The sequence below is a fragment of the Phaethon aethereus genome (assembly GCF_964289735.1).
Source record: "Phaethon aethereus genome assembly, chromosome: 7".
NCBI classification, from domain to species: domain Eukaryota; kingdom Metazoa; phylum Chordata; class Aves; order Phaethontiformes; family Phaethontidae; genus Phaethon; species Phaethon aethereus.
In genome coordinates, this window is record NC_138583.1 from 37631164 (window position 1) to 37644885 (window position 13722).

The 13722-nt window shown below is 40.5% G+C and overlaps 1 protein-coding gene across 1 annotated transcript in view; it reads left to right on the top strand.

Annotated features, from left to right (window-relative positions):
• Window positions 1–2021: 2021 nt before the first annotated feature.
• ZRANB1 (zinc finger RANBP2-type containing 1) overlaps window positions 2022–13722 on the top strand; it is a gene marked incomplete at its 5' end in the record, with an annotated part of 31135 nt that continues 19434 nt past the window's right edge. The window contains one exon of the mRNA XM_082002201.1: window positions 2022–2835. Within this exon, the coding sequence (XP_081858327.1) occupies window positions 2022–2835 (814 nt within the window). The remainder of the gene's footprint in view (window positions 2836–13722) is intronic.

Sequence of the window (13722 nt, forward strand, 5' to 3'; positions counted from 1 at the left end):
GGGGACCCCAGTATGATCTTGGTCCTTTTTTTCCATTATGCATGAGCATGGACATTATGAGGAATGGTGGAAGGGAAGCAGTAGGAAGTCTAATTGCTTTCTCAGCACACTCCTTAGTCTGACACAGTTTTATAACGTATAGGTGGGAGTGAAGTGCTTTGCAGGCTGTTTAAACAATTAATAATGGAACCTGAACTTTATGAGAGAGCTTTATGTGTTCCTGATTGCTCATCTGCTTTCCTGCAGCATAAATATGGATCACTGCTGAAAAGGGTAGTCCTGCCCTCTCCTCTGTCCTGGCCATGCGATAGCCCCTCGTTGATGCAGCCACCTGATCTGGTGGATAGATCAGAGTTGAGCTGTTGGAAAAAAACTTGTGCTGCGTGCTGGAGTTCACAGAAGTGAGATAGTAGTAATAAGGGTGACAAATTTAAGTGGACATTTAGCTATGTCCTGGTAGAGCAAGGTGTCTGTGAAGGTATTTCAGCTAAGAATGTACTAACTCATAAAACGCTTCCTGATCAGAGAACATGTTTAAACTAATTCTTAGTTTGATGTGTCTAGTTTTGAATTTAATCCTGTTGTGTAACTTTTATTTTGAGGTTTTGTTTACTAGATGCTGGGTGTTTTTTTTAGCCAAGGGAGTTGCAATATGATGAATGAGAATTGTCAGTCAATTGATACGACAAAATTGGTTTTTAAACAGTTTTGCATGCTTAAAAATAGCACATAATCTTATATGTCGGGTAACTATTACGTGATAAGGGAAGAAATAGACTGTATGCATTTTTCTACTTGTCCTTTATCTGCCTGCCTCACCCTTTCCCTTTATTATGCCCTCTACACAAAGCTTTTTTTTTCCTTCCCCATCCTAAGGTTCAGATTGCAGTAGAAGTGTTTATAAATGTTTTGGTGTCAATTTGACGTTGCTTGGATTTAGTTCTTTTACTTCAGCAGATTGATCACTTGTGAGACAACTAGTTCTTTATAAATATTGGTTTATCACTCCATATGTTAGTCTCAGCAGGTCATGACTGAGTTTAAACAAGTAAATTGTGATCAGAATAGGCGTGGCATTTAATAATTGACTTTCTGGTTACTCAGGTCCAGTAGGAAACCTATAATGAGTCTGTTTTCATTTTGTTTACAGGAATAATTATCTGCTTAGTCTCATCCTTCATATTTGGCAATCTGAGGAAAAGGTGTGAGCCAGCATGAAGACAGAATCCCCTCTTCATTAGAGAAAAAGTGAGTTGGAACTGGATTGAAATTTGGATTTGTAGTATGAAAATACTATGTTATCTTGTCAACACATGCAGCTTGTGCATGCTTTCAAGTGGTATTTTAACTTCATAACACTACTGTTATGAATGATGTCCAATCAAGGCCTAATCTTGGTTAAGCACATGTATAAAATTTTCAAATATATGCATTTTATATCAACTCCTACACCCTCCTTTTCTGAAAGAACTGCTTACTCATTGTATAACTGTCCGCCTGATACTCCTTCCTTCCAAATCCTGTGAGGTGTTGCAGTAGACCTCACAGGATCTATATTTTGTGTTCCTTTTCTTGAACTACTATATTTATATTGAGTTTTATTTCAATAATTTAATATTTGTGGCTTGTTTCTGTAGCTCTACTTGTCTGTTCTCCAGAATTCTGTGTATCTGTTTTCTGAATTTGTCTTGGAAGCCTCAGTTCAAATTTAAGAAATTCCAGAAATGCAGGACTGAGTTTTCATTTCTGCACTAGGAAATCCTGAATTCTGCATTTAAAATGCAGTTAGCTCAAGTCTTATCCTTTACATAGTGTTTTTCCATTGTTCTAATAGTATCAAGAAAAAAAGATTACCTGTTTGCCCAGCCTGACTTTTATATTTAATGCAGTACTCATCAACTGGGTTAAATCTCAATTACTTTTTTTTTGAAAACAGAGCTCCTATGCAACCATTGTGTACTAATGATGTATTCTGATTACTTAGCTTTCTGCCTGACACAGTTAATTTCAAGAAGTGCACGATGACAGAGCGTGGAATTAAATGGGCTTGTGAGTATTGTACATATGAAAATTGGCCATCTGCAATCAAATGTACCATGTGTCGTGCTCAGAGGCCTAGTGGAACAATTATCACAGAAGATCCATTTAAAAGTGGTTCAAGTGATATTGGTAGAGACTGGGATCCTACAAGCATTGAAGGAGGGAGTAGTCCTTTGATATGTCCAGATTCTAGTGCAAGACCAAGGGTTAAATCATCTTACAGTATGGAAAGTGCAAATAAGTGGTCGTGCCACATGTGCACATACTTGAACTGGCCAAGAGCGATAAGATGTACTCAGTGCTTGTCTCAACGTAGGACCAGGAGTCCCACAGAGTCTCCTCAGTCTTCAGGTTCTGGTTCAAGACCAGTCCCTTTTTCTGTTGATCCATGTGAGGAATATAATGACAGAAATAAACTAAACACAAGGGCTCAGCACTGGACTTGTTCTGTTTGTACATATGAAAACTGGGCGAAGGCCAGGAAATGTGTTGTATGTGATCATCCCAGACCTAACAACATAGAAGCAATAGAACTGGCAGACACAGAAGAGGCTTCTTCGATCATAAATGAGCAAGACAGAGCTCGATGGAGGGGAAGCTGTAGTAGTGGTAATAGCCAAAGAAGATCTCCACCTACAACCAAACGTGAATCTGATGTGAAAATGGACTTCCAAAGAATTGAATTGGCTGGAGCTGTTGGCAGCAAGGAGGAACTTGAAGTTGACTTCAAAAAACTAAAGCAAATAAAAAATAGAATGAAAAAGACTGACTGGCTGTTTCTAAATGCTTGTGTTGGTAAGTTGTTTGCTGCTACTTATACTGTTATGCCTGTGCTTAGGTATTTTGGGAAAATGAAGAATTAAAACATAAACTTGCATTTAGTTTTGAAAACGCTTTTTTTAATCTCTGCATTTTAATTTTAAAAATTAAACCAAATGTAGAAGTTCCTGAAATAGCACCTTCTAAGAGAGGGTGCAGAGTTCATCAGTAATCTGAATGGGGTTAGACGTGTTTCCCAACTATGCTTGGACTTTTTTGACCTTTTGTAGAAATGGATATCCTTGTAACCAAATCCTGTTGTTCTATGTAGTTGCTGAAAGGTGGAAAAAATACAAAACCAGTCTACAGAACAATGTAATGCATATAGTACTGTAAAAAATGCCATTACTGGGTAATTAAATTACTCTTCTTTTTTGCTATGGCAAGATATGCTAGTAGAATCAGCAGCTGCAGCTTGGGAGTATTTGTAAACAGTGTAGAGCTCGCAACAGTACAAGATGCTCTGTCAGATGTTAAAAATAACACCAAAATATGTAGCTCCAAGAAACTGCATGTGTAATACTGACCTTGAAAGTAATAATGTTGTATTAATACAGATACTGTGTTGTAAATGTTTACAGGCTTTCTGAAAGTATTTTTGTAGTCAACTGCTTCAAAAAATTCAAATACCAATTTTGTTTTGTATTTTAGTGCTTTCCTAAGGAAATTCTGGATAATTCTCCCAATGCTGTTAAAGAACAGAGACATGTGAGAGCAGGGTTTTCTTCAGTTATTGACCTTGTGAGTTAACTTTTGTGCTGTAACTTCCCAGAAGCAGATATCTTGTGCCCTAGCATACAAGCAGGTTAAACGCTTGAAAATACGCGACTATTTTTAGAGTAAAACACTTCATTTGAGACTCTAGTGCTGCTACTACTATGTCTCATACTGTTCCTTAATGTTTCATGAAGTCACTTCATGGTTGTTAAAATTGAAAAACTAATTTGTGGAGCTCTTTTATTTAATGTATTTGATCAGGTGTAAATGTTCTTATGGGTGTCATGGGTTTGGTTTCTCTGAGCTAATAAATATTCCAGTTTATTTTTGTGTTGTGTGAATAGTTGGACAAACACATTTCCTTTTGAAAATAGTTAGATGCCTCAGTATTTTCTGATACCTTCAGCTCCTTACATGCTAGCAGATGCGCAGTGTTTTTTTCCTTCTGAAATGAAGCAATCGAAATTCTGTATGGTATTTCGCAAGTTATCGAATACTCAAGAGCAGTTGTTGGAGGAGGTAGTTCCTGTGCCTTACAAGCATCAATCTTGCATTCTGATAGCAATGGCATTAAATATTAGGGTTTTTTCCCTCTGCTTTTCAAAAATTGAATTTTTTTTTTTTTTTGCTATTCCGATCTTATTTTAAATATTTCATGCATTCAGATTTAATATGTGTGGGAATGGTTGTGTTTATATTTAAGAACCTGAGTTTTGCAAGTATTTAGTGTTGCTTGTGACTATACAGTTGTACATGAAACTCAAAACTATGTTCATAGAAATTTTGTAAGGTAATAATGATTTGGTTCTTTTAAAATGAAAATAGTTTGAAGGTATCTTGAAGGGATCTTGATGAGAAAGCCAGAATGCCAAATGGGGTTATGTGCTGATTTTTTTTTTTTTACTACTGTTCTACTGAAAGATTTAATGGATTCCTTTCTGACTTAAACACTTACTATACTTCAGCTTTTTAACCGGGGCAGGGCAAGCGTCAAGCAAAGCTGTTAATTATTGATCTTTCATCTCAGAATTTCATTATGCAGGTCACAGATGTCATATTTTTCCAAATACTCCTGGTAGTGGGAATAATCTTAGGAAGACTGATGAAAGCTTCATAGATTCTTTTGCAATTGTCTCTGGACATTTTGCAGAGCGTATCTATATTGGAAAAGTATACCAGTTTAACCAGTAGTCTTAAAAGCAATAAGCCACATTTGGGCTGGTTGTTTTGTTTTCTTTAGTGTGACATACTTAAAACAATTTAACTGTCAGTTGAACAATTTTGCCTAAAGCATATGTTCTTACCATTGAAATCAACTGAGTTACAGTGACTTAGTGAGTTACTGTTTGTTAGCCAACTGGAGCTCTTGTGACTTTTGGCTGAGCTGAGCACTTGTCAATCCTTAGCCAAACACAGTTATAAAATAGGACAAGTTCATGTTAAATGTCAAGTAAGTTTGTGAAAATTGATGGAGTGAGAGTTGGTATGTAGTCTGTTGCCATAGTCCAGCTGACAAGTGTTGGCTTGTTAGGATTTGGTAACTTCAGACTGCGTACCTCCATGTTTAAGCTCAGTCAGTTGTGGAGGGTCTGTTTGCTTTGAGTTTATCTTATGTGGGAGAGATGTATCTGTTTAAAGTATTTGGATGTACATAGTGTAGCTTTCCCTGAAGTTAAAGATTAGAAGAGCAGGAATAGGAGTACTTCTTGACAGACTGGTTATTTTATTTTCTCTTAGAAGATAGTATCTTTCAGAAGGGTAAGGTACTTCTAGGACAGCTGTTCAGTTGAACTCCCTCATTGAATCTCAACTCTAGTATAAAGTTCTTTTTACTAGATTTTACATTTAATTTCAAATGTTATTAAAAACATGTATCAAACTGCTTTTTTTCCACATCTGTTCATTTTAGCTGAAGCATGAAGGTAGACATGTAGCTTGTGTGTATTTAGAAAAGCACCTCTGTACTGGTGGGTTCTCTTTTGGGAGATATCCATTAATGCTCTACCCACCTCAGTAAATAGACATGCCACAAAGGCTTCTATTCCTTGCAAATCTGGGTTCTACAAAATGTCATGAGTGCAACTTTTGCATTTCAGCATGAATAGTTTCCTTGATGGAGGGTGTTCTTTCTGAATTGGAAGGATTAGCGGCATTCCCCTTTTCACAGAATCAAAGAACAGTTTGGGTTGGAAGGGACCTTCAAAGGCCATCTAGTCCAATCCCACTGCAATGGGCAGAGACATCCCCAACTAGATCCGGTTGCTCAGAGCCCTGTCCAACCTGACCTGGGATGTTTCCAGGGATGGGGCATCTGCCACCTCTCTGGGCAACCTGGGCCAGGGTTTCACCACCCTCATGGTTAAAAATTTCTTCCTTATACCTAGTCTAAATCTCCCCTCTTTTTTAGCTTAAAACCATTACCCCTTATCCTGTCGCTATAGGCCCTGTTAAAAAAAAGTCTGTCCCCATCTTTCTTCTAAGGCCCCTTTAAGTACTGGAAAGTTGCAGTAAGGTCTCCCCCGTTCCTTCTCTTCTCCAGGCTGAACAACCCCAACTCTCCCAGCCTGTCCTCACAGCAGAGGTGTTCCAGCCTTCTGATCATTTCTGTGGCCCCCTCTGGACTGGCTCCAGCAGGTCCATGTCTCTCCTGTGCCGAGGGCTCCAGAGCTGGACGCAGCACTGCAGGGGGGGTCTCCCCAGAGCGGGGCAGAGGGGCAGAATCCCCTCCCTCGCCCTGCTGGCCACACAGCTTTGGGTGCAGCCCAGGACACGGTTGGCCTTCCGGGCTGCGAGCGCACATTGCCGGCTCATGTCCAGCTTTTCCTCCCCCAGTGCCCCCAAGCCCTTCTCGGCCGGGCTGCTCTCCATCCCCTCAGACCCAGCCTATACTGACACCAGGGGTTGCCCTGACCCAGGTGCAGGACCCTGCACTTGGCCATGTGGAACCTCATGAGGTTCACCTGGGCCCATGCCTCCAGCTTGTCCAGGTCCCTTTGGATGGCATCCCCTCCCTCAGGCATGTCAACTCCACCACTCAGCTTGCTTCAAACTCTGCAAGTAAATGTACTTGAATGTTGTTTTTTGTTTTTGACTTGTTTTTTGCAGCAGTGGATAAGTGGATATATCCTTCAAATGATCCTTTCACAAAAGGATGAGATTTTAGAACTGATTCATTTGGTTAAAATTTATTAAAATCAAAGCAGAACATCTAGTAAATATGGCTGTTGAATAAAATGACTTGCTACAAATGCCACTTTGAATTACAGTAAGAAATTACAAATGCCTTTGCAAGGACACCAATGCTTTCTACTGTACTGGCCTAGTACAAGGTTAATGTGAAGTCCAAGATGATTCAGTTCTTGGCAGGGTGGGAAGTGAATGTATATTTAAAATTAAGCTCCGTTGTCTTTTACCTAACTCATGGTATCTGTACTAGAGACTATAAGAGAGGTTTGGTGGCCTGTGGGGCTTAGGGAGTCTGATGTGTAAGCTGAGCAGTACTGCTGTGGGGCCAGGTGAAGCTGGTTACAGCTGGCTGTGATTTAAGTAGTACAAATGGATGAAGATGGTCATGGCTATAAAACCTTTCTAGGATTCAGAATTTGCTTGGGGCTTACACTTCAGTACTTGCTGAAGCTTCCCCTCTCAGGGCACTTCAGGGCTAGGTTTTACAGTGGTGCTAGCAGAGTGTGGTTGCTGCAGGGCACTGCTGGGGATTCTTGGATTGTGTGTTTAACTCCTGAGCTTGAACTGTAGCCTGCAGATGAAAAGTAAACTGCATTTCTTCTCTTTTTCCTTTTTTCTCTCCAACCCTGCTTATTCAGTGCTTCAAGAGAGTATGCTCTGCTCTTTTGGTTGAAGTCAGTAAGGCGGCTGCTACCATCACGGGACAGACTTCCCCTGCTGAGGGTGGTGGCTCCAAAGCCAAGTAGACAGACATTCTTCTTAGCTGTGTGAAAGACACAACTAAGAGTGTGTTTCTTAAATCCAAAATATTTAGAGCAATCTGTAATGAATCTTGTTTTGCAGCACATCCTTAAAAGGACTGTTAGTTCATTCCTAGTATTCTTACATACGTGCCTGCTTAGTTTTTCCTTTATCGGCTACGTTATCTCTCTAACAGGGTTTTTTTTTCCCCCCCCTCTGTCCTTTTCTCCCTTCAGCTTTCTGAAATAGAGCCAAATGTGTTACCCAAACATGCACAAACCATGTGGGAAAGGAGAGTTGTTCTGTCCAGGTACGAAGCTGGCTGAGCAGTGTCCCAGACCGCTCTGCAGCTACAGGAGAGGTGGAGGCCACCTCCTGCTCCGTGTCTTGCAGAGCATGTGGCTCTTCACTGGCAATAAAGGTGCTCTGAAGGGACTGAGATACCAAGGTGCTTTCAGCTGGCACTGCCACCCAAAGTAGTTGCTTGTTTCTGTCTTCCTGGCATGTTTGCATGCCAGTGTCCAATGAAGTGCATCTGGAAACTAATCTTGCTAAAAATGAAGCTTGATAAGCTTGATTGGGGGATATTTTTGTGGGAGGGTGTGGTGGTTGTTTTGTTTGTTGGTTTTGCTGTTTTAGTAAACCCAGACTGGTTTCCTCATCACGTCCCTGGTACAGCTAAACCTTGATGGGGCTATTTATGCTGTAATAAGGGAGTGGGAAGTATATGGGTGGGAACAAGCTGCAGGAGGCGGGGAAGGGTCACGCACCGTTTCTTGCTGGTGTAAGTTTAGGCTAGCTTGAGCTGTTTGGGGAAGTATAGCATGAATTAGTCACTGACAAGTGAGTACCTGCCATGCTGGCTTTGGATAAAGATGGCAAACGGTGCCTGTTGGGATGGCTGGGGGGGAAGGGTCCCTGGTGTGAGCTGAACAGCCTGGCCTCCTTCCCCTGTTCCTTTGTGATGCTGAGAAGGATGACTTGGCGTACTTGTCTGCTGTGCCAGGTAGCAATGATGTAAGCTTCACCAGGATAAGAAATCTTGTTGTATTTGTCTGTGTCCTATACATACATTGTATCATAACAACTTTACATTTGTGTAGAGTAGGTAAAACTCTGTGTGCCTTACTCCTTGGTAGAAAATCTTAACTCCTGAAACACACTTCTAGTTTGGTCTCCTGACTACTTTTTTTTTTAAACACTCAGTGGTATTTTATGCTAAAAATAATTGATTGGATGATGAAGTTAAAAATAGTTATTTAAATTTGCTTTGGAAGCACTGATACTTAACTTTAATATCATTCATGATTTTCCACTGTCCAGCCTCCCTTTAGGGTGCAATCCTGAAAGCACCTGATGGGCCTTTAATGCACCAAGGGGTGTGGATACCTCTGACAGATAGGAGGAGAGGATGAGGACATCTTTCAACAGTTCTTCTTATGTGTGTGCTGCTTTGTCTTGTACTGATATATTAGAAACATACTACATGGACTGTATGTAGGTGTAAGAGCTGTTTGCATGGAAAAAAGAATAGGTGGTAATCATGCTCTCATGCATTGGATGGCTTCAAGTTTAAGGTACATGTTGTCTTGGAAGTAATTTACTTTTAAGCTGATGCAGGTTGTTGAGCTTGAACAATTTAAAAAATTTGGTGTACAGAAGGTTCTATCTCTAGCTGTCATTACCTAGAGAGTGATCTGCTGTTGATTGTGTGCTAATACTAACAAGGGAGGTCCTGGAAATACAGAGAGAGGAGAATGAACTGAAGGGTGTGCTTAGAGGCCCATAAAGGTTTTTCAGGCAATCCCTCTCTTTTGTATTAATTGATGTGTCATACTTGTTTGCAAAGGCGTTCTTCCTCTAAGAGGAGAAATTCTTCTCAGACTGAATATTTTTGGTGCTCAGAATGCTGAAATGGGGTAGTTACTGAGAGTAAAACTTTCTTTATGGCCATCTGATGTGCCTCTGGTGAATAGTTGGAGGAAGGTGAGGGCTGAGCTCCAGAGAATGCTACAGCTTGTGTGGTCTAACCATAGCTCCTCGGGACTCTTGATGCTAGAGGAGCAGTAAGATTTTTAACAAGTGTCAGAATTAGATTTTAGTGTGTCAGCTGCTCAGCCCTGGCTTGCTGGAAGGTCACCTTGGCACTTAGAAACCAATCTTGGGATCAATCTGTAGATGAGTAAATGAGAGCACATATATGATGTAGACCACTTGCAATTGTATCTGTAGCAGAAGAGAAGCAGCACAGGGCTCTATGTTTCTGATTTGGTGTATGTTATGGAGGGATCTGTCTCTACTTCTGACTTTCAAAATGTGTAATTTGGTTCTTGGAGAAACTTGCCTTCTATTATCAAGCTCTTCAAGGAATAGTGAGGTTGATTACAATTGTCCCACATAGGAAGCACAATGACCTCCTTAAGAAGAAGTGTTTCTTTTTGTAGTCTACTCAAATGTGAGAGTGCATTGTTTACTGTAGCATTACTGTCTCCTTGAATCAAAGAATCTTGAATCTTTGGGTTGTTCTTTAGACATTTTATCTAAACAGAGGCACCTTCACACTCTTCCATTAATTTAGCAAAAAATGTTGTATTTAGTAGGTCTGTTACTGAAATGAATTTTTTTTGGTTTTGTTTGTTTCATTTCAGCTTAATCCTGTTCAACCTCTTCAAAGATTTAGAATGCCTGCCCTGTAGCATATGCAAGACTGCATATGTGCTTCTTACACAGTGATGCTTTTAGAGTTTTTGAGGGTCAGGAGCCTCCTGCAGAGTCAGCTACTGTGGGCTGTCTGACCCACTGCGCTTCGCCGCTCTGTGATTGCTCGTTTGTCTCCCCAGCAGCTCAGCTGAGGTACTGTTGAGGAGCCTTTAACTAAACTGACAGCAAACATGGTTGAAGTGAGGGTTACTATTCTCTGTGCTTACTTGCCTTCAGTCTCTCTCACTGCGTATTTAAGCCTTGCTGCTGTTAGGAACTGTTCGTGGCGCTGGTGGGGCCCTGTCCTGGCCCACTGAGGCAGTGCTGCTGCCCAGTTCTGCTTCCCCTGGACTCTCTGCTGCCCTGTAGAAAAATGGCAGAACTGCATCAGTCTGTCTGAAAGAATTTGCCTGTTTCATTTGCAAGTTGTGCCAGCCAGTATGCTCCAGAACTATCAGAAAGATAGTGAAATAAATAAAGGCTGCTGCTACAGTATATTCTCTGGAAACTTTTTTTTTTTCCTGGCTCTTCTGAAGCCATTGGGACTGTGCAATTAGAGCAAACAGGATTTAGTTTTCTAGATACACTTGTAAGCTCTTGTGTATTTTCCAAGTTTACTTGACTGCACTAAAGCCTATAAATATTTACATATTCTAAAGAATAAATTTAATAGCACCGTAGCTGAAGTAGTTTGGTTTTAGCAGCTAGGCTAATTATGGGCATATTTAATATGAGCAACGGTAATATCTGATATCTGGTAAAGAAGGTGGCTGTAACAGTTGTAGCAGAAAAAATACGGGATCAAGGTGGTACAAATAGTTATTTTGGGTTATTAATATTTTTTAAATTTAGCCTTTTTAAATAACCTTCTTAATCTCTATCATGTAGCTTCTCATGTATACTGAGATTGCATATTCCTGGTCTGTGCTATCTGTAGGAACCAGGGCTTTGCTAAAAGAAGAAGAAACCTTGGCTCCTGGTGCTGTGAAAGAATATTCCAGTAAGAGGAAATGCCTGAGTTGCAAATGGGAACACAGCTGAACCTGTAAACCCAGAATACTAACTTGCACTTGTATTTTCTCATGACTTGGGTGCAGCACTTAGCATTCTGTCCTGTCACTTCAGATGTCAGGCTCTGGTCACGTGTTTGCGCATGAAGCAAAGCAAAACTTGCTGGAGGACACACACACACAGACTGGTGTCTTCAGTTGTAATACCAAACTAACATTTCTGGAGTCCACTTTACAGAAAAGCTATTCTTGCTCTACGTGGAGCAGATGTAGACATCGAGTCATAAAGATCTGTTTGCATCGTATAACTAATGAGAGCTATGCTCTCACAAGAGGTCTAAGGTGCTGGAGTGCTCAGGGTGCTGTGTGAACAATCTTAAGGCAAATGCCACTCTTCCTTTTGACATTTTAACAGTCTGAGGAATGCTGTGGGTGTCAGTGGGGAATAATCCAACTGGCACAGCACTGTATTGGAACGTGATTCAAAGGCTGTTTGTGTAAGTAATCAGGCACTTGTGTCTTATGAAATGTAGTGAATTATAACATCAGTAAATATTTCTGTAATATTTCTTGTAAATATTGTTTTGTTAAGCTTTATTTAAATAAACTGCATGAATTGGAGGCTCCCATTCATCTGACAGGAATCAAAGCCATTGTAGGAATGTGTCTCCTATTGTCAATAAAAGCATATTGAGACCTCATTTTGGAGTGGTGATACTGAATTTAGGAATTGCAGGCAGTTCTTACGAATGTTGCATGTAGGCAACTTTACCTCGTAGTTTTGGGGCAAGATTTGTGTTTTCTGGTTCAGAATTCTGGCTGTCTGCCTGTTACAGAAATTACTATATTTTTGCTCAGTGTTCACTCCAGCCTTGGAGTCTACTGACTGGCACTGTAAGCAGGCTGGCACCTGAGGAGCTGTCAGGAATTTTCCCTGTTCTTTTGAAGCAGCTAAAATAGATATTTGGTAGAATGGGTAAAGAGAAGTTTGGACTCTTCTTGCTGTGGCTAAGAGGGGCCAAAGAGGTTTGTAATGACCATAGAATATAGGCCCTGCAGTAGTGATGCTCAGGGTACTTGGGTCACAGTATTTCATTGCAGGTTAGTACCAACCGTTAGAGGAAGCTTCTTATAAGAAATAGACTTGTAATGGACTCTGTGCAAAAAATGGTACAGGATGAGCTTTCTATGGTTTGATTTTGTGTGTCAAGTTTATCTATTGAGACTCAGATACAAAACAGTTAGTACATCCAGAAGTGAGTTTGGACTTGATATAAAAATTTCCTGACAATTTCCCACCCCTCCCACCCCCGAATTGTCACTTGGCTGTTTGGATTCAGGAATAAAGGATGACCAGATATGATGCATGTACATGGTCACATCACCATCCTCCAAGAGCTGTAACTGTGGTAGTTTGATGTGTCACTTAGCACACCATCACTGTTCTTCACTTCTAGATAAAGTATTGCCAACCCTATACCTAAAACATTTTAAATCTTAGTTTTTTAAATAGCGCCTAGAAAGCACACACAGTTTGCCTATTTTTGATGTATGTATTGCTCTTTAGCTTAAACTTCATCAGTGAAGTTTAGAAATGTACTTCTTAAATGACAGCTTGTATAACAATTTCAGTAATTAATTCTAGAACATGGGGCTTTTAGGAATGTCAAGTGTTGCAAGACGTAGGAATAAACTGCAAGAACTGGCATTGCTGCATATAGCACGTGTCACTGGTTTGGATCCTTACTGCAACTTGCAGTAGTTAGTGCTCGAAGGCATTGCCAAACCTCACGTGACCATCGCTCAGCATCAGTCTCAGACCCCAGTTGTTGCTGAGGTTTGGTTAAGAGCGGGATGATAATAAGTTGCCTTAGCAGCCAAGGGTGGGGGACTAAAAGAATAATTACAAATATGAATTGACTGGGCACTGACTTAAGGCTGTAGCAGCATGTAGTACAGTCTAGCGTGTTCTTGACAGTCTGGCTGACTGGAACTGTTATGATGTTTTGGGTCTGATCATCTGTCATTGAAAGATCATTTTGAGGATGTTTGTTTGAATTTTGAAATTTGTCTGGAATATTTGGATTGTCAGAGTGGTTACCTACCAGTCTTGGGTGGTCTGTGGTATGGTGGAAGGTGCAGATATGCTAACAGGAATCTTTCCTGTGTCAATAGAAGGGCTTAAAATATAAAAAGGTATGAAGTGGCTATTAGTCTTTAAGAAGATGTCTTTCTGAAATTAATATAATAATAAAAAATCAAGGGTATCATAAGATAGCAGAGAATCTGCTCTTCTATCAAGATTCTTCTTTCCCTGTGGATTCTTGGGTGTTTGCTAACAGGTGACCTTGTGCCAGAGCTGTAAGAGGATTGGTCATGAGAAATTGTCTGACTTTGAGATGTATGTACACACAGATACCTCACACATACTCCCCCCCACCCCCCCCACCCCCCACCCCCGTCAGTTTGTGCATTTGGTTGGCATGGAACTAAAATGCTGTACTTGGCA